The sequence below is a fragment of the Gallus gallus genome, chromosome 19 (assembly GCF_016699485.2).
Source record: "Gallus gallus isolate bGalGal1 chromosome 19, bGalGal1.mat.broiler.GRCg7b, whole genome shotgun sequence".
NCBI classification, from domain to species: Eukaryota; Metazoa; Chordata; class Aves; order Galliformes; family Phasianidae; genus Gallus; species Gallus gallus.
In genome coordinates, this window is record NC_052550.1 from 3,279,035 (window position 1) to 3,304,837 (window position 25,803).

The 25,803-nt window shown below is 49.0% G+C and overlaps 1 protein-coding gene across 3 annotated transcripts in view; it reads right to left on the reverse strand.

The window, feature by feature from the left end:
- Positions 1 to 25,803, reverse strand: part of CLIP2 (CAP-GLY domain containing linker protein 2) — a 59,518-nt gene that overhangs the window by 20,368 nt on the left and 13,347 nt on the right. For all 3 annotated transcript variants that reach the window (XR_005841061.2, XM_015295959.4, XM_015295957.4), the window contains exons 3-8: positions 14,654 to 15,192; positions 7,292 to 7,416; positions 4,263 to 4,476; positions 3,132 to 3,329; positions 1,835 to 1,938; positions 476 to 536 (exon numbers count right to left, since the gene is read on the reverse strand). Coding sequence is in view for 2 of the 3 variants with exons in the window: in XM_015295959.4 (XP_015151445.1) it covers positions 476 to 536; positions 1,835 to 1,938; positions 3,132 to 3,329; positions 4,263 to 4,476; positions 7,292 to 7,416; positions 14,654 to 15,192 (1,241 nt within the window). In the remaining variant the exon portion in view is untranslated. The remainder of the gene's footprint in view (positions 1 to 475; positions 537 to 1,834; positions 1,939 to 3,131; positions 3,330 to 4,262; positions 4,477 to 7,291; positions 7,417 to 14,653; positions 15,193 to 25,803) is intronic.

Below are 25,803 nucleotides of genomic sequence, written 5' to 3' on the forward strand. Positions count from 1 at the left end.
ACCTAGTTTTCATATTTTCCTTGCCTTTTGTTGATAGAATTGAAGCAGATCCTTTGATGGTAGGTTGGTAACGGCCAGGAAAATCACAGCTAAAGATAAGGAAAGCCCCACGTTTAACACATGCAGAGCCTCACTTTCACAGAAATATCTCCTTCTCCTTCTTTGCACATACTGAGACAAGCTCCTAACACCACCTCCAGGTTATTAATTGCAGCAAATTTTAACACAGCTTGACAACTCATGGCAAAATCTAAAGCCAGGCTGGCTGGACCTGAGCAATTCTAGGCAGCTCCTGCTGTTACCAGTGATGGGGCAACATACCAAAGATCAATCGTCACAGTTTGCACCACAGTGTTCATAGCATGGCCACAGCCATCAGTAAAGAGAATGCATCGCTCAGAGGCAGGTAGGAATCACCACACACATATAGTTTCCAGTTTGCCCCCCACATCTCAGTGAGGGCGGTGGGAATTACCTCCAAATCCCCCTTGGTAATGGATTCTTCTTCCACACGGAACTGCAAGTCCTCCACTTTCCTGTGGGAGGGAGAAGAGATGAAGAGCAATCAGTAACACCCACCTTTGCACCCTACAAGCAGCCGTTGCACATGGGCCATCCATGCACAGTAAAAAGATGAGGAAGAAAAGGAACTGTACATAAGAAGTGCAGAGGTTGTACCCATCTGCCATGCACAAATACACATAAAGCCACATACACAAAGTGCCTGGGACTCTTTTGCAAAGCCTGAACGTAAAAATCTCATAACAATACACAGTAATTCAATCATCTGCTGAACTCAGCCCTCTTTGTTCTCTTCCCTGATTTAAAAAAAAAAGAGCAGTAATGAAGATGTTACGCTGGTAGCCAGATGTAAGGGCTCTGATTCAGTTACAGAGCCAAAAATAGCTGTGAGAGTACATATCTAACTTCATAAACAAGCTTCCTTGTCTAAACCTCCCCTAATTAGAGGAGGCATCTGTTGATATTTAGGAAATAGCTCAGCTGTCGTGGGTTAAAGGGCCTCCTGGAGCTGGGAAAATGAGCTGCCTGCCCAGAGAGCATGAATGAATGACTCCTCTCCAGGAGGAGCACTGTCCCACTGAAACCAGCACCATTCCCAGCTTTCTCAGTTAACACACAGAAATGTCTTCGTTCCCACCGGAGGGCTCCGTTATACGTATGGAGCAATTGGCCTCCAAGAATGACAAACAGATCTTTCCCCTCATCCAGAAAGGAAATGCATGCATCATCATATGGGGCCCCTGGGACGTGAGGAATCACACTGTACTTCAGTTTGACTTTCATTTCTCAGAACGAACATGAGATTACCACATCACAAAGAGATATCTATGCTGCTTCCCCCTGCTCAGTATCAGGAACCAAAAAAGAGGAAAAGATGGTTGGGAGCCTCCAACAGCTTCATAGCCCAGCAGGACACCAAGGCTGTTTGGCCATCCGCCAGCAGTGGCAGAGGATCTGCTGCCCACACTGTACTGTTAGGGCAATATCTGCCATTGTCACACGCTCTTGGACATGCAAGCAGCCTAAAAATTTTTACTGGGGTCCTCACAGGTGTGCCAGGAGTCTGGGGTCCCCATCAGGAACAACAGTGCTTTTTGTCTGTATGTGGCAAGAATATGGATCCAACCACGCAACAGACAGACTGTAGCAGCCAATGCAGGGGAGCACAGCACATTGCAAATACAGGGAGACATCCCAGGATGACTCTCCAGTCACTTTCTTGTCCTTACATCCAAACTAACCCCATTCACAGCTAAGAGCCTCATCCCCCCCATGCTTTCACCTCCCCCACGCCCATCTGCTCCCATTTCACCTCTTCTCCTCTTCCAGTTGGTTCAGCAGTTCAATCTTCTCCTTCTGCATCCCATCCACCAGTGCTCGTGCTCGCTGCAGATTCCCCTCTGCCTCTGTGACATACTGCAGCAACAAAAAGAGCCCCACTCACAAAAGCTGGCAACATTTGAGGTATAGAGCTGTTTGAGAAAGGATCAGATCAAGGGAACAGAAGGTTCTGATGACCTATTTCAGAGGCTGCAATTGTAAGAAGGTAGGTTTGCCAAAAAGCCCAGGACATAAGCATCAAAAAAAACCTGCTCAATCTCCCCCAGCTGTAAGCCTGATCCACATATCAGTGTCCGTCCGATTGGAACCCTTTGGAGAACCCAGTTCTGATTAGATTTAAGCACCTGTAGCCCAAACAGTTTCAAAAACCTGGTCCGAGGTCACCAGATCCAGTTCTGCCCTCATCACTGAGCAAGAGCACCATTTCAGGCTCGCATTAATTCATTACTGATAATTAGCAGACAATATCTTTCCAGAAGGAAGACGTCATCTTGCAGCTGATTTACCATTTCCTCCCGTGGTTCTGGCAGGCAGGTGTGGCCCACCACAAAGAGAGGCAGTGCTGTCCATCCCTGCTCCCTGCAGCTGAGCAGGGTTTATAGACAGCAGCAAGGAGCTCAAGGCAAGAACAGCGATTAGAGGGCCACGCATTGATGAACAGCATAAACATGCAACTCCTTTCTTTGCACATTCAGGTGGATAAAATACTATCTGCATACATTCTTGAACAAAAATCAAAATGCTGGCACGATCAGCCTGCTCTCCTTACAGTTGCCAACTCTTAATATGATCAAATCATCCCCTCTCGAAGCAGGGACTTGCACCACTGAGCTGATGCTCTCAGCAGCATATGATAGCATCAAAGAACACTGCAGTGCAGACACAGCCAAGGCCAGAGTGGGTGGCTCGGGGCACTGTGCTGACTTCCCACTGCATTTCAGCACTCAGATGTATTGACCCACCAAACAAACTACCTTCTGTCCATAGTTTGGCATAGCCCTGTTTGTGCTCCTTCCCTGGAGAAGAGAGAGCATGTTACAGCGGCAGGAATGGAGAAAGCCTGTTGTATGGCCTCCACACAAAAGGCAGAAAATCAGAGCCTAGTTTGCACATGAGGTATCATGGAACAACTTGGGTTGGAAGGGCTGGGTGCTCACCACCAGCTCAGGCTGCTCAGGGCTCACCCACAGCCTTGGGCACCTCCAGGGATGGGGCACCCGCAATTTCTTTGGGCAGCAGTGCCCTCCGGGCCACCCCCTCCTCCTTACCTGCTCATGTTGGGCCTTCATGATGGCGATCTCCTTCTCCACCTCACAGATGTGGCTGGTGGCCTTGGCCACCTCGGCCCGCTCCAGGTCACGCTCTGCCAGCAGCTGCTCAATGTGCTGCTGCTTCTCCTTCAGAGCCTCCTGGAGAGCCGTGGTGCCAGAGATCTTACGGGCGTAACGAGAGGAGGTCTCTGTCAGCTGGAGAAGAGTTAAAGAGAGACAGAATAAGGCCGTGTTCTCCTCAGTCTAGAACAGCTTGGAGTCCAGGTCTACTGATCATTAATTAGGCTGTACTGAGCTGCAGTTCCAGCTTTGGACCCTCTGGGCCCCACAGGTCAGGTTAATGAGTCTGCAGAAGTCTGTGCCATGCTCTGCTACGCTACAATGGAAGAACCACTTCCCAAAGGACATAACGTGGGGTGGGAATTGGGTTAAGAAAGACTAGCATGCACTGCACTGCACTGCCTGCCTTTTAAAATATATTTTATTGATGCCCGGCATTGGTGCAGTCCCAAAACGAGCTCAGTTAGAAGGGTTGATCTCAAAAGGAGAGCGGTGTTGTTTGGTTGGATCCACTCCCAGGGATGGATACTGCACCCTTGTCCCCAGCCAAGAGGACTGCAGGTGCTATGCAGCACGCACTACGTCAGAGCTTTTAATAATACTTCTGCTGCTCTGGTGTCTGCCTTCTTGAGCATCTTCCAAAGCACAAGGCATGTGATCCAGGAGAGTGTCAGCCCTTGGAGCTAAAATGCGGTCACCGCAGGGCTGGAAGGCAGAGCTGCTTAACAGCACACCGCTACACAAACACACGGGCAGGAAGCAATGGCATTTTGTGCAGGGATCTTGTAACAAGACTTGCACTCAACAGCAGAGCTGAGGTGCAGCCTATTGCAAATAGCGCTTTGGACTCTAATGGTCACAATTGCTCAGTGTCTGATTACACCTCTCACATCCGTGGAAGGAGTCCAATTTGTAAGGTCGGAAACCGTATCCCAAACTCCGCTTCCCTCATCTCATTGACAGGGAAGGAGCAGCTGCCCCAGTGCAGCTGCTGAAACTGAACTCCAGCCCTCCCACCTCGTAGAGCTGAGTCCCAGCAGCAGATGGAGAGTGGAAAAAGCCACTTACCAGCCCACTGCGGCTAGGTCTGCCCCCAACAGAGGAAGCCACGGAGCTGACGGAGCTGATGGAAGAGCTGCTGGGGCTGTGGGTGAGGGCAGACACTCCCATGGCCATCCGCTTGCTCTTCTTCGCCTTGGCAGGGCTGGTTGATGGAAACCCAATCCGAATCACCTTGTGGATGGGAGCAAAGAGGCCAAACTTGGGAGGGCACTGAAAATACCTGCAACAGGAGGGATGCACTGTGTCAGAAGGGCGACAGCACCCACCTCGCCCAAGCCCTACAGAAGGGCATTGCCATGCACTAATTGCTACACATCTTGATGAGCTGCCAGGAAAGACCCACATGGTTGCCCAGATAGGATCGCAATACACAAAGTGAGAGCACACATGCTCCTTCCCAAACCAGCATCTGGGTGCTCTCCACCCCACTTCCAAGAAAGCTGCATAGCAAAGCGTATCCACAAATCATACGGCTCTGTACCACGTTCTACCAGTAAATTTGTCCTTACAGAGCATGACGAGTGGCAGCTTTCAGCTCGTGCTCTGCCCAGCACAAGTCCTCCTTCTCCAGACGTGAGCAGCTGCTTCCCAACTGCCTTCTAACTTGGAAGCAGCCACAGGGCTGTGTCACAGAGCTCTGTGTGCTTGGGAGGCCAGAGAACAGTCTGATCCCCATCCAGATGAGAGCAATTTGTTTTCCAACACCTGCTCAACTCCATTCCCCTCCCCTCCCCCTTTCTCCCTCCCCAAAAATCTTTAAAAAAAGACCCTATGATCCAAAACTGCTTAGCCCCCTGTTTGCTGCTAATACAGGCTCTTGGGTTTGGAAAATCCATCCTGCCACAGGGCAGACCTTAATCTAGAATGGAAAAAAAAGCAGGAAAATCTGCGTGACCTCTTGCAAGCCAGACAAAGCCCTCCTCAGCATCACCTTCTCAACCACAGCTGGCACAGGCAGCCTAACAGCATGGCACTGGTCTACATGTTCGAAGCACAAACTGGTACTTGGGTATTTACAGCATGGCCCCTCATAGCCCCCAGCAGCTCTTTGCAAATTAGAACATGCATCACACTGCATCTACCCACCTACTTTTAGTCCAGATTGGAAGTGGTTGCAATTAACCTTTATACAGTTCATAAACAGGAATTGGGTCCAGAACACTTGGCAGCAGAAACATCTGCTAGAAAACCTTCTTCAGCTTGAGGAGAATCAGTAAATTCAGCTGATCTACCATCAGCTCACCCAGAGAGCTCATCACCGCAAGGATGGGGATGGAATCCTTTGCTCACTCATTTACCCCTCATTACCTTCCCTACCTCAGCAGCCAGTTACTGCAGCAGAGCCTTGGGCTGGCAGGCCAAGCACGCTCACTAGATGGCAACAAGCACCAAAGCAGAGCCCTTGGCAGTCTCTTCCCAGACTGATTCTGGCAGGATGAACTCAGGGCAGTATCAGGAACACCGAGCAGCCATGGCAAACACTGGGAAGGCAATCCAAGGGGTGCCTGTGTGCCCCAAGGGAGTCGGGTTTATCATGAGGGCTTTCCTCCAAAACCCTGCTGACGAAATCAGTGTGTGCTGGCAGCTACCAGTGAGGCATTTTCACTGCTGTAAAACCAGAAGGTTAGATGAAGGCTCAAGGGATGAGCAGGGACACGTGTTCAATATGCTAGGAGATGCGCATCATTGGCTGGGATGCATGGGGCAGGGGTACCCTACAGATTCCCCTCCATTTCCCCTCTTTAATCAGAAACTCTGAATTCACTCTGATTCCCTGATTCTGCCATGGAATCAAGAGCAGGAACAAAGCATGAAATGCAAGACAAGAGACATCTTGCAGACGTGATACACAACACAGCAAAATAAAACCATGACGCAGCAGGTCCAGAAGAAAGATGGCCTTCCAAAACTGGGTTTTCAAAACCCAGCAATAGAGATGTGAAGACAAGAAGCAGAGAGCACCCTGACCACTCACATCTGCCTTCCACACATCCCATATGCGCAAAGACAATACATCATTTCTTGACAACCTGAAGATTAGGCTTAGAGATAATTTATTTTGCATGATAAAGAAAGCAGGGACTTGGATCCACTCCATCACATTGATTCTTTTCATTTCAGAATAGGCTGGAACTCAGCCATCTGCTGCCAATCATCCTCTGCTTTCTTGCCCTGACATTGAACAAGGCAGTGTTTCTCTGATTTTAAATGAGAACATATGACTGCTGATTCAACACAGGAAACCTTTATTACAGAACCTGAGATCTAACAGCAGAGGAACTCTCAGTTCCTGAGTTGTTTCAAAGTTAAAGCTCACTTTTAATGTGAGATTCCCTTAAGAAGCCCTGAGAAATCAACTGTATTTCCCCTGAAAGGGGCTCGTGGAGGACAGGAAATGAGTTCCACCTGTGTTGGATGAGGGTCAAAGCACTGAGCCGTAACTCAGATCCAAATACCAAACTCAGGATGTGATGCTGGGGGCACTCCCTCATCTAATTTCTACATGAACAGAAACACCACTGCTTGGGAAGCTTGTTGGGTGTCCCTGCCTGATTATCTAGATATAACAGGGGCTTTTTTTTTGAAACAAAAATAATGGAAGAGTCCATTGAGATGAGAGGTGATAAGATCCATCAGCAAATAGCTGTCATTCTATCAGGAAAAATTTCTTCTTGGAACGAGTGGTGGCACAGCTGCCCATGGAGAGTGGTGGGGTCACCATCCCTGGAGGCGTTCCAGGGCCATGGAGATGTGGCACTGAGGGACGTGGTCAGTAGGGACAGTGGGGGTGGGTTGGAGTTGGACCTGGGGATCTTAGTGGTCTTCTCCAGCCCTAGCAATTCTATGATTTATGCTACAGAATTAATACAAGAATAGATGACAACCAAAAAGCAAGAACTGGATTCTTCCTCCCACCCCGCCACATCCAGCCAAGCACCCCAGCCATCCCTCCCAGCCCCGAATGGTGTTTGGTGCCGTCACCTAAGAGGTGGTTGGACCCCACGTGCCCAGGCTGGGTTTGGGGTGCTCAGTACCTTGTTCCAGCCACAGCCCCATCGTTCTTCCCCAGGGGCTCATCCAGCTCCACGCCACACCACTCTCCTTTGGCAAAGTCTGTCTCTCCCACGTAGCGCACAACTCCCGTCTTCGTCCCACCGACCTGATGGGGATAAAATGATGAGGGTCAGAGGCAAATATTGGCTTTAGTGCAGGTCAGCGAAAGCTGGGATAGCAACGGAGAGAGAAGGGGGAAAAATAAAGTCTATCAGATTTTCCAAGGGAGATATAATGAAACCAGAACAGATAGTTTTCATACCAAAGCCTCCTGGCACTAACGATATCTCTCCCAACTACAGGCAAATCTCCCACTTTTTGACATGCCTATCTGGGAGATGTCAGGACAAATACAAGAAGAACACCAACTAATTGCATACAGTCGCTTGTCAGGCCTTGAAAGGAGTTCAGCCCTCCAAGCACAGCCTTGTGCAAAGAAGGAACATCCGCGCTAATGGGGTTTCAGCTCTCTGCTCTTTCAGCTGGCAGCTCTGGGACAGGATTTCAAAGCGATAATCTGAGCAGCAAAGCACTCGCACTGCTTGTCAGCTCATCCCCACGTAGGGTTTGCCAGCACATAGCCAACAGCCCTCCCAGCAAACCTCTCAAAATAAAGATATTTTGTTCAGAAAAAGCTCTGCCTTTACCTACGCACTCTACATCAATCCACTGAGTTAGCATGCCATGTGAAACAGGGCCTCATTGTACTGCGAGGCTTCAACTGCCACCTGGTTCTCCACCCCCACCACGGAGAAATAAGAATAAACAACACCTTTTGCTCCCATATGTACACTTAGAACTTCCAATGTGCAGAGCAGACCCCGGGACAGAGCAGGTCAGGGATGCACAAAGCCATGTTTTGATCACTGCAATGGGAACACGTTTCACAGAGCAGCAGCTCTACCAGCTGCCACTATCTTTACACCTATGGGTTTCATTAGATATTTGTGCTGAGACAAGAAAGACGGAGAAGTAGGAGGGATGTTCTAAGGATTCAAGTGAATCAGCACATAATTTAAACCTTTTTCAACCTCTGCTAAGCCTGTGCTCAAGGAAGAAAGCTTAACAATCTTAAAATGAAATCTACAGCTTCTACCTCCAATGACTGGTGGTTATTAATTTTCTTAATATGAAATTTTACATTAATGGGTGCCAACAAAATGATATTGTCCTGCAGAAAACAGTGGCAGAACACAGATCTCCAGTTTTATGTATTCTGGGCTGAGGATGTAACAGGTTTACCAATCCTTAATCACCAAATATCCTGACCATGGTTTATGCAGATGGGAATGAGTGTTCCCAACCTAAAAATAACTGCACCTGAGACAGCACAGCTCTGCAGGATGGGTCCTACCCCACGTCCCAGGAGGCCAAGCTGCATGCAGCTCGAGTTTGTCTTCTGTAATTTCCCTTACTAGGAATTTAGCCAAGCGTTACTTATGGAAAAAACTCTGTTGATGTTCTATTCACTGCAGGAAGGAGGAGAAACATCACAAGAAAGCTTTCAGGTCCTACACTGTGCCCAGGAGTGAAGTGGTTTAGGTTCAGTATTGGGTACTTGGCCAGTTATAGGTTCAAACAGCCTCAGTAAAATTCTTTACTCATGGTCAAACAGCAGCCCTCTTTTTTGACTTATTTGAGTTTGGACAGCTTTATTCTCTTCATATTAATGCAATGATTTAACATCCTTCTAATACGTTTCTCGAGCTGCAAGCTGAATTCAACAGAGTTGTAATTCATCTTAACGTCATTGATAGGAATTTAACACTTCTGGGAGGCTCCCTCAAGGAACCTGATGAGCTCCCTCCATCAGTGTGATCCTTACCACACTGCTCTGGGGCCTCTGCAAAGGGCCGCTTCCAAACAGCACGGAAAGTCAAAGAATGGATAGGTTGGAAGCGACCTCAAAGACCATCCAGCTCCAACCCCACGTGGTGGGCTGGGTGTACCCCACCAGCTCAGGCTACCCAGGGCCCACCCATGGCCATGGGCACCACCAGGGATGGGACACCAACAGCTCTCTGGGCTAAGAACTCCCCCACATGGCAACGTGATTCCATTCTATTTTTCTCTTTTAAGAGTTATTCCGTCATACTCGCATGGCAGCCCATGGTGAACCTCCTGACTTTTGGCAAGCACACACCAGCTCTCATGGATGGAGAGCCTCGAGAATCCATCCAACACAGACACACAGATTTATTCAGCCCTGATAATCTGTTAATGCTGCTAAAACAAACAACATGCTTTGGAAAAAGCCAGCTGGCAGGTCACATCAGCACACACAGCAAATGGGCTCATCAAAACAGAAGCGTTTGTTTCTATTATACCCTTCAACAAATCAGAAGCATCACCTTGGGAGGAAGATAGAAGCAGTTTCTATACAAAAAAAAAACCAACTGTCTATAACCATCTGCCTGGCACAGCACTCAGGGCCACAAGCACACCATACTGAGTGTATGGAGTTCCCTTTCCACGCCTCTGCCCAGAGATCTGTTTTTGACCTCCTCAACAAAATCTCTCCAGTAGTCTCAAAGTGACCTTCAGAATGAGGAGAAGCCACAGATACAAAATGGTGCTGTATCCTTCAGACTGAATAGGAAAACACTGCACTCGAAGAGGTCCACCCACCTTCCTGCTATCTGTAGTAACACTGACATCCCATTTTACTATGGCTTTCTCATCAGAAAGACAAAATTGGATTCAGACCAGTATCCCAGGGCTGGGAAGGCAATGATGCTGATTCTCCCAGACGCTGCTAATGTATCATTTAAACAATTTGCCCAATTAGCACCAGGCCATGTCTTGATCTGGCTGCTGCAGGTCCAGCTCCTGTTGTCTGCATTTGCTCTTTTCCCTTACGCCCTGCTTTTGCTCTCAGCAAGAACCTCAACCCAGGGCCTGTGAGTGATGTGCTGTTTGCAATTTGCTGCAATACAGCTCAGGGAGAGGGGAAAAAAGACCAAAAAACACTAATTCAGATCAACAGGGACTGTTTTCCAGTGTCAGGCACAGTTCACAGGCTGCAGACCCCTGCTTGAGCACATCCCCAGGCAGAAACCACAGAGATGATGCTGTGCTGCCTGCTCATAAATCTCATACTCCATCCCCATTCATTTTCTTTGCTCCTTTCCAAGCCATTTCCACAAGACAAGGCTGCTGACTGAGTTGGGAACATACACACACAAGCACAACATACCAACACATCTATGCTTCCTTTACTCAGAGGGCCATCATACAACCATACAACATCCCAAGTTGGGAGGGATCCATAAGGATCATCAAATCCAACTCCTTGTTCCACACAGGACAACCCAGAAATCAGCCCATATGTCTGAGAGCTACAAATAGGCTACAGGGTGATGTGCAGCTTGCCCCGTGGCTGGTGAGCACCTCCATGCACAACATGACACCAATTCCCCAACCAATGGTCACAGCTCAGAGTGTGGGTACCCAACCTTCTGGCTTGCCTGGGCCACATCGAGTGAAGAGGAATAACCTTGGGACTATCAGCTACTTTTAATGAACAGCATGTGAGCTGTTTTTGTTACTCTACACTGACATTGGATGATACCAACAAGAACTGGAGCCCATCTTTATGGAGGAGTGCTTCTTGCTCCTGTCTGAGGGGCAGGCTTTACCCAGCGTGAAGCTGAAGCAGCCATCCTTTCCCTCAGACAGGCATTTGCCTTTTCCTCATGCTCATCTCAGGAGCATATTTCTACTGAGCTGAGTGCTAGAAGCTGCTTCCCAGCTCCTTGCCATCTTCCAAGCACCGATGGCAGAAGATCATCACACAGGACTTGACTTACAGAGAATGCCTTTAGCAGAAGCACAGCAGTTTGCACTCAGACCCTTCAAATAATGGGAAATAACCACCTGTAAGCACAGGGGGACGAACGCACACCTATGGGAAGTGCATGTCAGCACTTACAGGGGTACGTCCCAGCTGGCAGCCAGGCAGAGCACTCCACCATTCAGGGTAAGGTGGAGATCTGGCTCATCTGCAGGTGTGTAATTACAGCTCACGACAAAGGAATTTTTATAGCCTCTTTTAACCCAAACACTTACCTCTGGGGCTCGCCCATCCCTGCAGCACAGCGCTGCTGACACAAGGCATCCACACACATTTATCTTTCAGGCAGCAGTGCGAGAATAATGCCCTCGGGATGCAGTGCAAGGGGAAAGCCTGCAATTACAGCATCCCTTCCTGGGGCTGCCTTTGATAGCAAGCCCGCCCACGTTAATAATACAGTTTGCTCTGCCATGAGCCACTCACAATGCTTATTTAATGACAAATATAGCACACAGAAGACAAGCACTGGTCAGTGCGTTGGCCTAAATGAATGGTTAGGAGGGTGTGTGCAAGCACAAAAAGCCTCCAAGGGTTAACGCGGCAGCAGGGCAAGGCAGCAGCTTTTTATTTATGTACTTTTATCTCTTAGTTTCACTAAGTTCCTCAGTTCCTTCCTAATGCCCCACATGCCTTCGCAACAGCAAGACTTCAGTCCCAGGGCTGACACAGCTCAAAGCAAGCTGCCAGCAGAGCTCGTGGCTGTGTGTGCCCAAGGAGAGAGGCAAAGGCTGCAGTTCGCCTCGCTGGGAGCTGCTGATGTCCAGGATTTATCAGTTAGCTGCTTAAATGCTTTCCGCAGCTCTGGGCTGGCAAATCAAGGCTGGTGTGTAGGTTTGCATGGGGTGCTAGAGAAGAGGACACGATTAGCTTACTCGTGAGAATTTCCTGCCGTCTGCCAAGAGCCAGAGGTGGCAATACACTGCCAGCAAAAACCACTCTGCAGTGCACGGAGGAGAAAGCAATTCCTATCACACGCCTGGGGTGAGCCCAGAGCACCTTCCCAGCAGCCAAAGCCGCCTGCCACCAAAGCAAGGCTCCACCATATCCCACCTGCAGTGCTGTCTATTGCAGCAGCAACTGCAGCTTCAGCCATCTCCATGTTCTGGCAACATCACAACCACAGAACCCATCCGAGGAGTATCTGGGGCAGCACTCTGCAGGAATACAGGCAATTAGGAAACATCACGGCCCTTAGGTAGTCATGTCCCTTACTACGTTTCAGTATAGAATTGTGCAACCCCAGTTAGAGAATAGAAGGATGGCTAAAGGACAGAAGAGCTCTATGAAAAGGATATTCTTTATTTAGACTTGCTTATCGTGAAGTCGCCTCCTTCCCACTGCTCTTAAGCAAGCACTTTAGGGTAGAATCAGTTCAGCTGCTGAGCTGCCTCCCCCTCAAAGCATGCAAATGCATTTTCTTAGGGGGGGGGAGGGGGAGGAAAACGTAGCGGAGATTCCTCTCAAGCAGAAAGTGCTCAACTGCTCCATCTCCTTTTCCATCCATTCTGTCCCTGGAGAAAGGCAACAAAGCTGCCCCGCATTAATGGCAGCGCTCAGGCAATTGGCACACTTTGGGAAGCTCCCTTCTTACTACAGCAAAGGTTAATTGTTACACATTCATTTGCCAGACCTCAAGAAATGAGTTCCACAGCATCACGGCGGAGGGCTTTTTTCACCTCTTTAATGCAATTTTTGCATCTCTGGGAAAAAAAAAACTGAGTTCAAAAGTGCCAAAGTCAAACATTACCTAATTCTTCTAGTGGAAAACTCCATTAGATTGCTTTATGAAACTGCTACAGTTGGAAAGGCTCTAAGAACAAAGCCATAGAAACGCAAAAATGGCCCAAATCCAGCTGATGGCTGGACTTGGTGATCTTAGTGGTCTCCTCCAACCTCAATGGTTCCATGATTCTATCTGTTCTTTTCCCAGATCTCTGCTCCTGATATTTCTCTAAGCTGAGAGCTTCTGCTCGTTTCAGACTTGTTCTTTCAAAGTTATTCATTACAGTAACAAAGAACAGCACAAATTCTCTCTCACAACATCTGGGGTGGAGAAGGCAGCAGGCTGGGAGGGAGGGCTTCCATTCATTTGTAAACAAACGGAACAACAACAACAAAATCTAAACAAAGAAACCAAAAACAGAAGTCCAGGGAGAAAACCACCAGCAGTCTCTATGACATAAGCACGTTGAAGTCTCAGTCTGCATATTTTGCTGCTGCTGAAAGGAGGGGCAGTCCTCACTTGAGCACTGTCCCTCCAAGAGGTAAAGGAAGAGAGAGGAGCAGACAAACCAACCAGAGGAGGACAGATTCCTAAGGTTGGTTTTTCCCTTGAGCTTATGAATGTTGAACCCATCAGTGCGTGTGAACAGAGCATCTCTGCTGCTGCCCTTGAAAGCAGCGGGGCCAGCAGCAGGCATGATGCAGCCATCCACAGAGCCAAACCCCTGTCTGTAACCAGAGGGGAGGTCTGCCTACACCTCCCAGCTGTAACTGTTGGTATTAGAACCATATGCCCCAAACACACTACACAGATAACTTCAAATGGGAGTCAGGCTGTCCAGCACACACAAAGACCCGCTCCTGGAACTTGTTATCCCCATTGGCTAGAGTCATCTTCATCCTTCAGTTGCATGGATATTAGTGGATAAAGGCAGAAGAGATGTGTGCTCTAATGCTGGCTTCCTCACAACATTTCATATCACAGCATTCATCATCCATGCTAAACAAAACTAAACTATTCTACACAACTGCAGAATGAGACTGCATGTGTCTGCAGTATTCTTCTCCTTCTCAATCTCCACTGAAGAAACAACTATTTTGCTAGGACAAACTTGCAGTAAGCGATTTTAGCACAAGTATACCACCAGGTGCTCTAAAACAACAGATCCCAGTCACAGATAAACCATCCATCAGTGCAACGTCCCACCCTTCAATAAAAATAATCACAAGTTTCTTTCTGTATGGGAAAGGATTTACCGTCACACCCAATATCTTAAACACTGGAGCACCAAAAGGGGAGGGAAGAGTGTGCATGAGCACATACAACAAGGCACACTACTACTGCAACCCCCTCAAATGGTGATACACACCATTATGGAGAGCATTGCTGGGATAGAAAACCATATTGCCCAAGGAGGCTGTGGATGCCCACAACGTGGAGCATTCAAAGCCAGGCTGGATGTGGCTCTGGACAGCCTGGTCTGATGGTTGGCAACCCTGCACATAGCAGGGGGTTGGAACTCAATGATCACTGTGGTCCTTTTCAACCCAGGCCATTCTATGATTCTATTTCCCTCTCATGTTTGAGTTACTCTCCCTCTGATGGCACTCTACTGCTCAGGGCTTTCCCAGTACCTCCTTTGCAATGCCAGCACATCTCGCCACCACACATCATCCTTCCCTCACCCCCAAACCTAACCAGAAGCACCCGGGGATGGAACCAATTCCTACCCTTCACCTTCTGAGGGTTACCCCACCATCCACTCACCAGCACGCGGTCTCCGAGCCGCAGGTCCTTCTCCCCTTTCTTCACAGACCCGCTGTCCGACAGGTTGGATCCCGACTCGTTGCCCGTCTTCATGGCGCTGTTGAGGACGCTCTCCCGCAGGGGGATGACGCGAGTGGAGAGCGGCGGCGTGGCCGTCCCCGAGTGCAGGGACAAGTTCTGAGCTGTAAGCGAATCCACGGAGGGGACGTCGCTCCCAGAGCCCTCAGCCACGGGCTGCCGCGTCAGCTTGGACGGCCGCGTGAAAATGCCCTGCAGCGGTTGGCACTCGAAGTAGCGCACGCCTCCGACGGAGCCATCGTTCTTACCCACGGGGTCATCCAGCACGACCCCCGCCCACTGGCCCGGAGCAAATTGTGTCTCCCCAAGGTATTGGATCACTCCCGGCTTCACTCCGTTCACCCAGACGCGTTCGCCCACCACAAAGTCTCCCAGGAAGTCATCGCCCACCTCGGCGGCCTTCGATCCCGACTTGTCGGCGCTGGAGGTGGAGGTGGCACTTTGCTTGTGAAGAGGCGAGCCTGCAAACCAAGGGGACAAGGGTTGGTGTGAGGAGGAATCCTACCTCATGGAATCATTAACGATGGAAAGGCCGCTAAGATCATCTAGTCCAACCATCAATCCATGCCTGTGACCAGTCCAGGCCACGCCACTCAGCGTGACAGCTTCACAAGCACCTTTAGAGTTGACCCCCCCACCTCCCTGCGTCAATGCATCACCATTCTTTGAGAACTTTTCCCAATATCCTCCCCTGGAGCAACTGATGGCCATCATCTCATCCTACTGCTGTCACCTGGGAAAAGAGGCCAACCCCCACCTCCTTTCAGGGAGTTGCAGAGGCAGTCGAAACACCAGCAAAGGGCATTTACAAAAAGGAAACATCTGGGAGCGCGGCTCAGGTTGCACACTTACATCAGGCAAAGGTTAGAAACTGGGCAACCCCATTAACTACAAACCTTCCTTGGCAGAACGGCAGTTTGAGCAGAAATCTCTGTGCGCTGCCCAGTTTCTGCAGATCCCCCATAAAATAAAGGACAAACGCCACTTCATCACCCCCTTTATAGCATGCATTTATTCCCAGTTCCATGACAGCACTGAAGGACATCTGGCATGGCAGTGTGAATAAGCTCAACAGAACAGGAGTGCTGGGAGGTGCTGAATAAAGGGGAACCAAGAACAATGCCAAAGTCACCTTTTTATCCTAAAACAAGAGTGGGCACTGATCTTTTAGTGAGCTCTACAGAACCACAGGTCTGCCTACAGTTAACCCAAGCATCGAGTGGCCCACTGGAGGACGTTCATAGCTCCTGGGGGATACAACAGCAGCCTTTGCAAATTACTTGCTTCTCCCAGCTGCTGCCATGCCCTTTTGCAGAGCAGAAGCCAGCAGTAAGCAGATACCTGGGGTATGTTCAATATAAACAGAGCATCTATAAACAGGAAGCATCTATAAACCCCTGCTAGCACAGCTCTTCCAGGGCTGACATTCAGTGCACAGAACTCAGACCTGCAGTAGGGAGTGCTCTTATTTCTACACCAGCTGCTCAAGCTGAAGCCAGAACTGCAGCTATGCTTTGCTGGGAGAAGGAAAGCTGCAGATGATGCTGGAAATTCACTGGCCCCAGTGGTCATGGCCAGCTTATCTGGGATCGGCCAAACTTTCTGTAATATGATTACAGAATCACAGAATCATTAAGTTTGGAAAAGACCATCCAGATCATCGAGTCCAACCATCAACCCATCACCACTGTGCTCAATAAACCATATCCCTTAAGTACATGGCTGCACCTGAAAGGTCAGCAACAACTCCAGCAAACAAGTTAGTGGTGATCCTATGCTTGCTGACCCCAGTGACAAAATCTACTACAAACATTGTGCTTTCAGCCTAGGTCCCAGAGGAGCTAAAATAAAGAGCATATGGACTTCATTAAAGCTTCCCCAAGTCAAAAGAGGGGGGTGGGCAACAGCTCTTGGACAGGGCAGGCAAAGAAAATCTAACAGTGGCAGAGATGATCCAAACATGAATGCTTATCTGAACTGTGAAATTCACCCAGCCTCAGCCATCACTACAGCTCAGCCAGCACCACTTCCACAGCTCTTCCCGAAGTAATGGGTCTGACAGATCCAGCTCAGCTCCTGCACAGCCCAGAGAACACAAAGCTCTCAACCTGAAGTGCTCCGAGCTGTGCTGGAGGTTTGATGCCAGGGGAAAGAGCAGGGCATCAGCACTTCAGTGCTGGTATAAAAGTCCTTCAGTTCAATAGCCAGATACGGCTGCAGCATTTTATCACCGCAGCCCTTCAGAAGCACAGAAAGGAAGAAAGCTGCCCCAGGGCTGAACAAACATTGCAGCACAACTTACATCACATCCAGAACCACCCACCAGAGCAAACACCTCCAAACGTCATCTTGGATAGGAAAAAGCAAAGTGGGAGTTTCCATTGGATTCCTGGTGCCAAACAGCATTCCAATAAGAGCAATAAAGCCATCATTTTAGAGGGGCTTCATAGACTTGGTTCATTTTAGTTGCCTGCCAAACTGCAGCAATTACAGCATCTTGGGGATAGCGTCTAATTACAGGTTGCTGAGGAGGGCATGCACTCAGAAGCACTATAACCCTTTAGCATAAGGCTATTCCAAGAGACAGCATGGAAGAGAGGAACTGCCAGAAGGTTTACTTCCATTACAGCCATGGTGTAGGAACTTGGTGTTCCAATGCATGGCCTTCATTACCCACATAGAAAAGCCACCAACTTTCTTACAGCACAATTAAAAGGTTTTGTGCACTCTGTTTCCAGGGAAACCAATAGTGGTCAAACCAAACCCATTCTTCCTGCCTTCAGGTCTGGTGGAGCCGTTCATTAGATCACCACACAGCACCCAGAGCAGGCTAAAAGTCATAGAATCCTTAGAGTTGGAAGGGATTTTACAGAGCTTCTGGTCCCACTCCCTGCAGTGCACAGGGACACACACAGCTCCATCAGTGCTCAGAGCCCCTCCAGCCTGACCTTGGGTATCTCCAGGAATGGAGTATCCACCATCTCTGGGCAGCCTCACCACTGTTCCTGTGCCTCACCACCACCACTAAAACCCCTTACTTATATCTCATCTAAATCTACCCTCTTTTGGTTTGAAGCAGCAATGACTGCTCTGTCCTCAATCCCAAGAGCACATTAGAATAGCCCACAGCAGAAATTAGCTGACAGCACAGCTAGCTAACGGCATTGCCTTCTAAACTGCTGACATGTGGGGTTACCTCTCCTAAAGCAGCTGAGTGGGAATCCACCCAGGTGTTCAGAACTCCTGAGCTCTCCCCAACCTACAGGCATCCAAACAGCTTCACCATGCCTACCTCACATGGATGTCTGCTTGTCCTGGTTGGCCAGAACAATGAGAAGTTGCCAACAGCAAAGCAACAGTATAGATCCCAGGTACAAAGCAGAGAACAGAGTTACACTAGAGAAACAAGGAAAAAAACCCAACAACAAAACAAACCCACAAATTTTGAGTACCTCCTGCTCCAGCCCTCCCACCAGCAGTTACCTTATGATGGTAAAGAAGAAATTCCTCCTCCTTCGCCCCCGAGGGTCACTGCCTCCCTCTCTGCTGCTCCATCCAACACAAAGCTCAGGACAGACAGCAGCTCCTGCCCCGCTCTGCTCCTAGCAGGCTCTGAGACACAGCACAGTGTGTGGGATCTCCTCTGCTCCAGCTTTCCAGCCCTATTGTGCTCATTAGCCAAGCTCATTCTTTTCAATTTAAACGGTCTTCCTGTAGGTCACAGCTTTCAGGGTTGAACAACAGTTTAGAAATCAAAGTCAGACGCAGCATCCGCTAAAGGCACATCTTATCCAGCTCTAAATCTCAGTTTTCCCTTTTGCTTTTGTAAGGCTAAGGCAGCCCTGCAGCAGCCCCCCTTCCTTAAGCTCCTCCCGTGTCAGTGCTGATGCTGACCGGGCACCCCGTGCTGGTTCAGGCACAGGAGCCAGACAAACTCCTCTGAGCTCAGCACAGGCGAGGTTAAAGGTTTGGATCTGAAGCTTCAGCCTGCTCACATGGCTCTCATTACCGTGCCAATGAAAGCCATGTGTCTGAAATCCCTGGAGCATGGTACAGGAGCAAGAAACCCCCTTCAAACAAGCTCTGCTCATTGCCTTCTGCTTCAGCTTTCCATCTCCCCCCAGCATCAGCAGGGATAACCTTCACGGCAAGACCCCAACGACACGCACAGCCTCGTGCTATGAGTGCCATCCATACCCCAACAAAGCCACACAGCCTCCAACCCATCCATGCCTTCTGACCCTCATTCCTTATCACCGGGTTGCTGAAACAAAGAGAAAGGAAACTTGTCTCGGAAGGGGAGGAGGGAGAGGAGAAGAGAAGTAGTTCAGCATGAGAAGCGGTGCACAGTGAGCGCTACCCGCGTATTTCCCACTCCCTGCAGAAGCCTTTTGTCATCTCACGGCTCCCGCGATGCATGCCAGGCACCCCGACTGCCAACAGCACCAGCAACTCAACAGCCTGTTGTGTTGCCATGGGAATCAGGGAGACAGGCAGCTAATTGATAAAATGGAGGCATGTTAGGTTTAAAAGAGGAAAAAAGGAAAAAAAGAAGATATCCCAAAGTAGTGTCCTGTGCCAGGGAGGGAGGGAAAGAGGAGAAAGCAGACTATATTTACAGCAGAGCTATACAATGCCCCCAGAGAGGGCTTCCCCTCAACATTTTAATCACCAGGGCTTTTCTTGTTGTTGTTTTTGGGTTCGATTGTTCCTAACTGCAAGGCAAACAAATAGCTCTGTACCTAACACAACACTAGCTCAACCCAATAAATCATACAACGTCCCAAGTTGGAAGGGACCCATAAGGATCATCAAATCCAACACCTGGCTCCACACAGGACCACCCAAAAATCAGCCCATATGTCTGAGAGCTACAAATAGGCTATAGGGTGATGGGCAGCTTGCCCCGTGGCTGGTGAGCACCTCCATGCACAACATGACACCAATTCCCCAACCAACGGTCACAGCTCAGAGTGTGGGTGCCCAACCTTCTGGCTTGCCTGGGCCACATCGAGTGAAGAGGAATTGTCTTGGGCTGCATATATGTGGGTTGCTCCAAAAGTAATGCTTCCTATTTATATCCATGGAAATGACAACTACAGCAAAGAGTACAATAACACCGTTCGATAGAACACATTCTCAGCTACAGAACATTATTTTCCACCACAGAGTCACTACCATTTTTGCCCTTCCTTTTTGCTTGTAAAAAGATATGTACCGGTGGAGGTGACCGACTGCCATCACTGCTGAAATGCACCACCTCACTGATGGGAGACTACAGGCCATGGCTTGGGCATGGCTGGCTTAGAGCTTCCATACAGGCAAAGACCAATGGGTAGTCTAGGGGCACCAGTTTTCAGAGGCAGGCCTCAGCCCCTGCTGAATACACTGTATGCTCTACCAGGCAAGAAACGTGGGGTCCAACCTGCTGCACAGCCCAGAGCCGCCATCCGCACAGCTTCCTTTGGCTCACCATGGTTCTCCAGGTTCCCACAGAGGGATCGGGGCAGCTTGGATGACACAGAAGTGATATTGTTGGCAGCCAAGTGAAACCCAGCCCACACCGCTCTACCCAAATTCCAATTATTGAGCACGGCGACGAAGCAGCTGTTTCCTGCAAGATTTATCACGGCCTTTTCAAGCTGTGGGATAATGAAGAAAGAAAGAGGGAAGAGATGGCTGCAATGCTTTACAGGGAACGGCCGAGTGCCTGGCAGCACATTGTGGGAGGAAGCAGTCCCAGAGATTTATGGCTGACTGGGAAACAACGACTGAAAGCTTTCCAAGTTCAAAGCTGAAAAGTTGGGTCTGTAATGGCCTATCTCACGGGACACGAATGTAAGGGCTGGCATGGAGATGAACTCTGCATCTGGCACCCTGGAAATCTGTCGCCCCTGCTGTTCCCTGGAATAAGCCCCACTGTGCAGATATCAAGATCTGATGCAACTTCAACATCGCTGGCGATAATACCTAGAAAAAAAGCCTGCAATGAGGAGGAAAGGGAGGAGGGCAATAAGAAACCAAATGGGAACTATGAATGAGCAAGCAACAGCAAATGGGAGCTGCTGCAGAAGTGGCTTTGCGCTGAATGCAAGGAGGTGCCCATTGAGGCCGATATTTGTCTTTGGGAGGCAGCTGGGAGGGCACTGAACCTCAGGCAGACAGACTGAACAAAGGCATTCACATAAAGGTCTCATTCAGGAGGTGGCTGGTACGAAAGCTGCTCCGCCACGGGCGAGACGAGCACTCTTGGTGCCCACTGGAGACAGCAGGGATGGAACTCTGAGTTCATAACAGCTACACTGGGTCAGATAACATCAGGCTGGCTGTTCTTAAACTGGGAGAAGGTATTTGTTATACGCCTGGATTTTTTTTTTTTTTTTTGTATAAACAATGGTATTCAAGAAAATATGCATAGCAGACCATTCTTGGCAGCACAGGGCACAAGGGAAGCGACTGGCAAAACATGCACAGGATTTCTTTCACTGAGTGGTAATTAGCTTGCAGCATATGGAAGGATCTATTCATCCAGATTAGAGTGTTATTTTTTACACAGTTATTATTTTTAAAACCGTAAGTATATTCTTTCAACATTCGTGCTTCAATCTGCTCTGTGATATTTTCCAGCCTAAAAACAGAGTCCATCCATCACATCCCTTTGCAACAGCACCCTGCTTTCCTGGAAAAGAACGCAGGCAAAAATCCCATAATATTAAGGGTGTTTCAGGGTTGACAGAATCATGGAGTCATTAAGACTGGAAAAGACCTCTAAGATCATCTAGACCAGCCATCACCTACCACAACACTGCCCACGTCCCTCAGTGCCACATCTCCACGGCGCCTGAACACCTCCAGGTACGGTGACTGCCCCACTCCCCAGGCAGCTTATGCCAGTGCCCAACCACTCTTATCCTCCCCAACCTCCAGAAATAAACCACAGACCCATCTGATAACGTAGGGCTAAAGTAATCCATGGTGTACTCAATCACACTGGCTTCATTCTTTCCTAAATAAACAACAGAAATCACTAACTGGAACGCTCCACTTGGAAGCATTATTCGCTGTATTGACTACAGCTGATCCTAACAGAGAATACAGTTTGCCATTTAGAAAAAGCACTTAAGTTGTAAAGATTCAACACACCCCATCCCCAAATCGAAGCAGTCGCCTTACCCAGATCCATGGGACTCAAACCCTTAAGAACTACGCGCTGGGAGAATCAGAAAGCAGCTAGAAAGCACGGAGCCAATATCCCACAAGGCCAGCGTGGTGGATGCACTTACATGAGATGAACTTGCAGGGGGTTTCTGATGGGGGACAGCTCAAGCAATGCACAGCGAGACCGCCGTCCCCAAATCACCGGTGTGCACACCTCTCCGCACAGCCGCAATGCCCCAAGTCCAGCTTCCAGCACAAGCGTGGCTTCCTAGAGGCTTTCCTTTTCATATGAGCATACAAAAGCTCGGGCTTGAGCTCAGCACAATGCCTGCAGGCCCTGCACATGTGTCCATGCAGTTGTCTGCTATTTCCTCGGCTGTGGGAGTTTGTAAGGCAGGAGCGCGGTTCAGGGGGTGCTGCTGCAGAAGCGCAGACAGCTGCTCTGAGCGAGCTGATCCGATGGCAGAAAGCAAGGAGAGAGGCAGACACGGCTCTTTAATGAGACATTTATAAATGATTTCCCAGGCACAGCTCTGGCGGCTGCACAGGGAGAGGAGTGGTCTCAGGACACCTTCAGAACTGCAGAAATTCATCTTCAGTACCAAACACTGCAGAGAGTGGCCAAGTGATCAAGCAGCAGAGTTTTGAACTGAGCTTGAGATTTCCCAGCCTTCAAAGTGGAGAATTTTTGTTCAGGCATTGTTCCCGTGTAAAACCCATTCAAATGGGCTTTGCTGCTGCTCCTACAGCAAGCGGGAGAAGAGCAGCCAAGCAGCACATTGCTCAAGCAGGTGTGTGCAGAAGGGCCATGGGCTCATTCACTCCAAAGTGATGGAATGAGCTCATTGCCAATGAACTCCAGAAGAGAAGGTACCAGAAAATAGCCTAGCTTGTTCCACCACGAGCAATAACTACTTGACAATCAGACTGGATCCAGACTGAGGATCAAGAGCAGCCAGTGCAAGGGATGCAGTGAAGATGCTGCGTGTGCAACTTGGGATGCTGACTCACGGGACACAACCTGAGCAGCCACACAGAGTGCCCCTACTGCTAACAACTGAATCATACCATCATTAAGGTTGGAAAAGACCATGAAGATCATGGAATCCTTCCCAGCCGTGGAAAAAAAGGTTAAATCTCAGGGACTGAGAGAGCCTCATTCAGCTCTGGCTTTGGCACAGACGCTGAGCACAGGGCTTTCTCCAGGTACATAATGCACGTTGCCTGCTCTTATGTCATTCCAGTGCTGAGATGATCCAGTAAAGCAGAAAAGTTGAATGGGATTTGGTTCATTACAGTCAAACCCCCACAGGCTGGACGTCTGTGGGAAGCAGCTTTCCCTTCCATGGTGTCCTGCAAGGAGCTGCTGATGGGGAGCAGGAGGGCATCCAACCTCTGTATGCCTTCAGCATGTGCTCACACCTCATTCTGCAGTGGGTGCACTGAATGTTTAAGGATTAACTACATCAAATCCCACTAAGAGCATCTCATGGTTAAGACAATTAAAATCAGACTCTCGGTCATCTCTAGATGTCATCTGCAAAGCTGATTAAACCAAGATAGATTCAATGCCCTTTTGTATTGCTTGGCACACAGCAAATCACCTGCTTGGAAAAGGAGCTCCCAAAGTCCCTCCCTTGTTCAAGACAGAAAGCAGAATGGGAGCAGGGGATAACGTGCTGCAAGGCATCACCCCCTCCTGCATCACAAACACCTGCACTAAGCTGAATACAACCTTCATAAGCATTTCATAATCAATTCCCTATCAACTTTCCAAACACCCCTAACAGCCACCTCGTTCTGTCAGGTCCTAAATTAACAAACCATCAGTGCTCATCTGCAGTTTTTCTTCCGTGCAACACTTGAGAACACACAGATGTTTTCTTCCAGGTAACCCCTGAGCAGGTGGGTGCTGTGTGCTGGATACGTGGCTGTTACTACAGACCGATCAACATCTGTTGATGCTGCAGCACCTAACCTAGAAATTAAAGTTCAACAGGCCCATGAAGATAAAGCAAAGCCCACTCAAACTTGACTGTTGCACCACCAGTGTCCGTGTACTGACTGCTGATCTGACTCGGGAAACACCCATTCACACCTGCAGCATGGATTTAACTGAGGGCTGAACCAAAGTGGCAAAACCAAATGATTGCTGGTCCCTGAAGGCACTCAAGGCCAGGCTGGACGTGGCTCTGGGCAGACTGGTCTGATGGTTGGCGACCCTGCACATAGCAGGGGGTTAGAACTGGATGAGCACTGTGGTCCTTTTCAACCCAGGCCATTCTATGATCCTATGATACTAGCAGGCTCAGCCCCGTGGTGTGGGGTCATTCCTCTCAATTTACCAGTGCACAACACCCTAAGTTTAATATTAATCAAGAACCACAAAGCTTTGAACAGACAAGTAGCAGCTCCCTATCTGTGCCGGTCAATCAGCTGCTCGGGGCACCACAACCCCACTGATTGTGTTTCAGACAACACAGTAGTTTTTTTGTCTTTCGCATTTGTTTCAAAGTGAGAATTAATAAATTGGTGAGCAAGAAAAAACAGCCCTCCTTCTTGCAGCTTAATAAAAAGCCTAAACTAAAACAGCGACAAACCCTGTTGTAGATGAACCAAAAACCACCAATGATTTCTCAACAAGGAATGGTAACAACAGCTCTAAAGACCCCCAAGCCCCTGATCACGCAGCCCAAAGCAAGAACTATGGCTTCATCCAACTCCATCAGAGCTACCAGCAAAGCACAGCTCATCTACACCAGGCTCAGACTGGATGCACTGCAATTTTGCAGTGACACTGGTGTGGGTTTTTCTGCCTCCACCAAAAGTGTCCCATTCTCACCCCGTGCTGTCTACACATACTGGTTTTCCTTTTTTCCCACCACCCTCCTGCCAACATTCTTTGACTGAAGAAGAGATTTAAGAACCCCACGGAGCACACAAAAGCACTCAGAGCAGCAGCGCAGCAGCTTGGTTGGAGAGGAAAGCCTTTCCCATCAGAGGGCATTTCCCATCAGCTGGCTGCAGCGTTCCCTTCACCTGTTCCACCAGCTGGGAGGCCGTGTGGGCCCATTCATCACAGCTTCCATTCTCTCTCCATTTCGCAGCTCTGGGCAAAAGCAGACTTCTCCCAGGAGGGGGTGGGATGGAAAATAAGATGTATGAGCTTTTTTAGGAAAAGAAATCCAAATGATATATTGAGCCCTTCAGAGCAGCCCACACCTTTTGCACAGCAACTCTGCTTGCACGCAGGGTTGAAGGCAGCAACGTTCTTTAGTTGAAGCACATAGAATAGGCCAAGACGTGTGGGAAATCCTGCCCTCACACAGCTAGAGATGAATTTTCAGTCTGGTTTTAAGGAAAACAGTCACCAGAACAAAGTAAAACTTATTTTTTTTCCATTGTTTCAGCCTTATGGAAGAGAAAAGGAGGGGGAGAGTCAGCATGGACACCACTCATTGAGGCAGACGTTTTCCAAGAGCCCATGCCAGGTGCCTCTCTCCTGCTGACTTTCAGTGGAAATACCCATTCAGTTCCAACTTAAATAGACCACAAAAAGCCCTCAGACCTTCCCAAGCATCAGGTCAGGCAGGAGCTGCAGTAAATCCCCACACTGAGGAAGTTCAATGACGAAGAGGTGGTAAGAAACCATGGAACCAGAGTGAGAGCGTCCAGGGCAAAACTCAGATAGGCCATGCCCATTTTTCCTGACATGCTATGACTATGTCATATGGGGTCTTCACAAAGACACAAAGCCATGAGCTGTGAATATATGCATGCATGCAGACACATCTCACATTTCTAGCAATCATTTTTTGTTATGTAAGATGTGAGCTGCCAGGTGTACATGGAAGCACTCAACAATGTGCATCTCCAGTGCCTGGAAAAGGAAGAAATGAGAGATGGATGAGAGA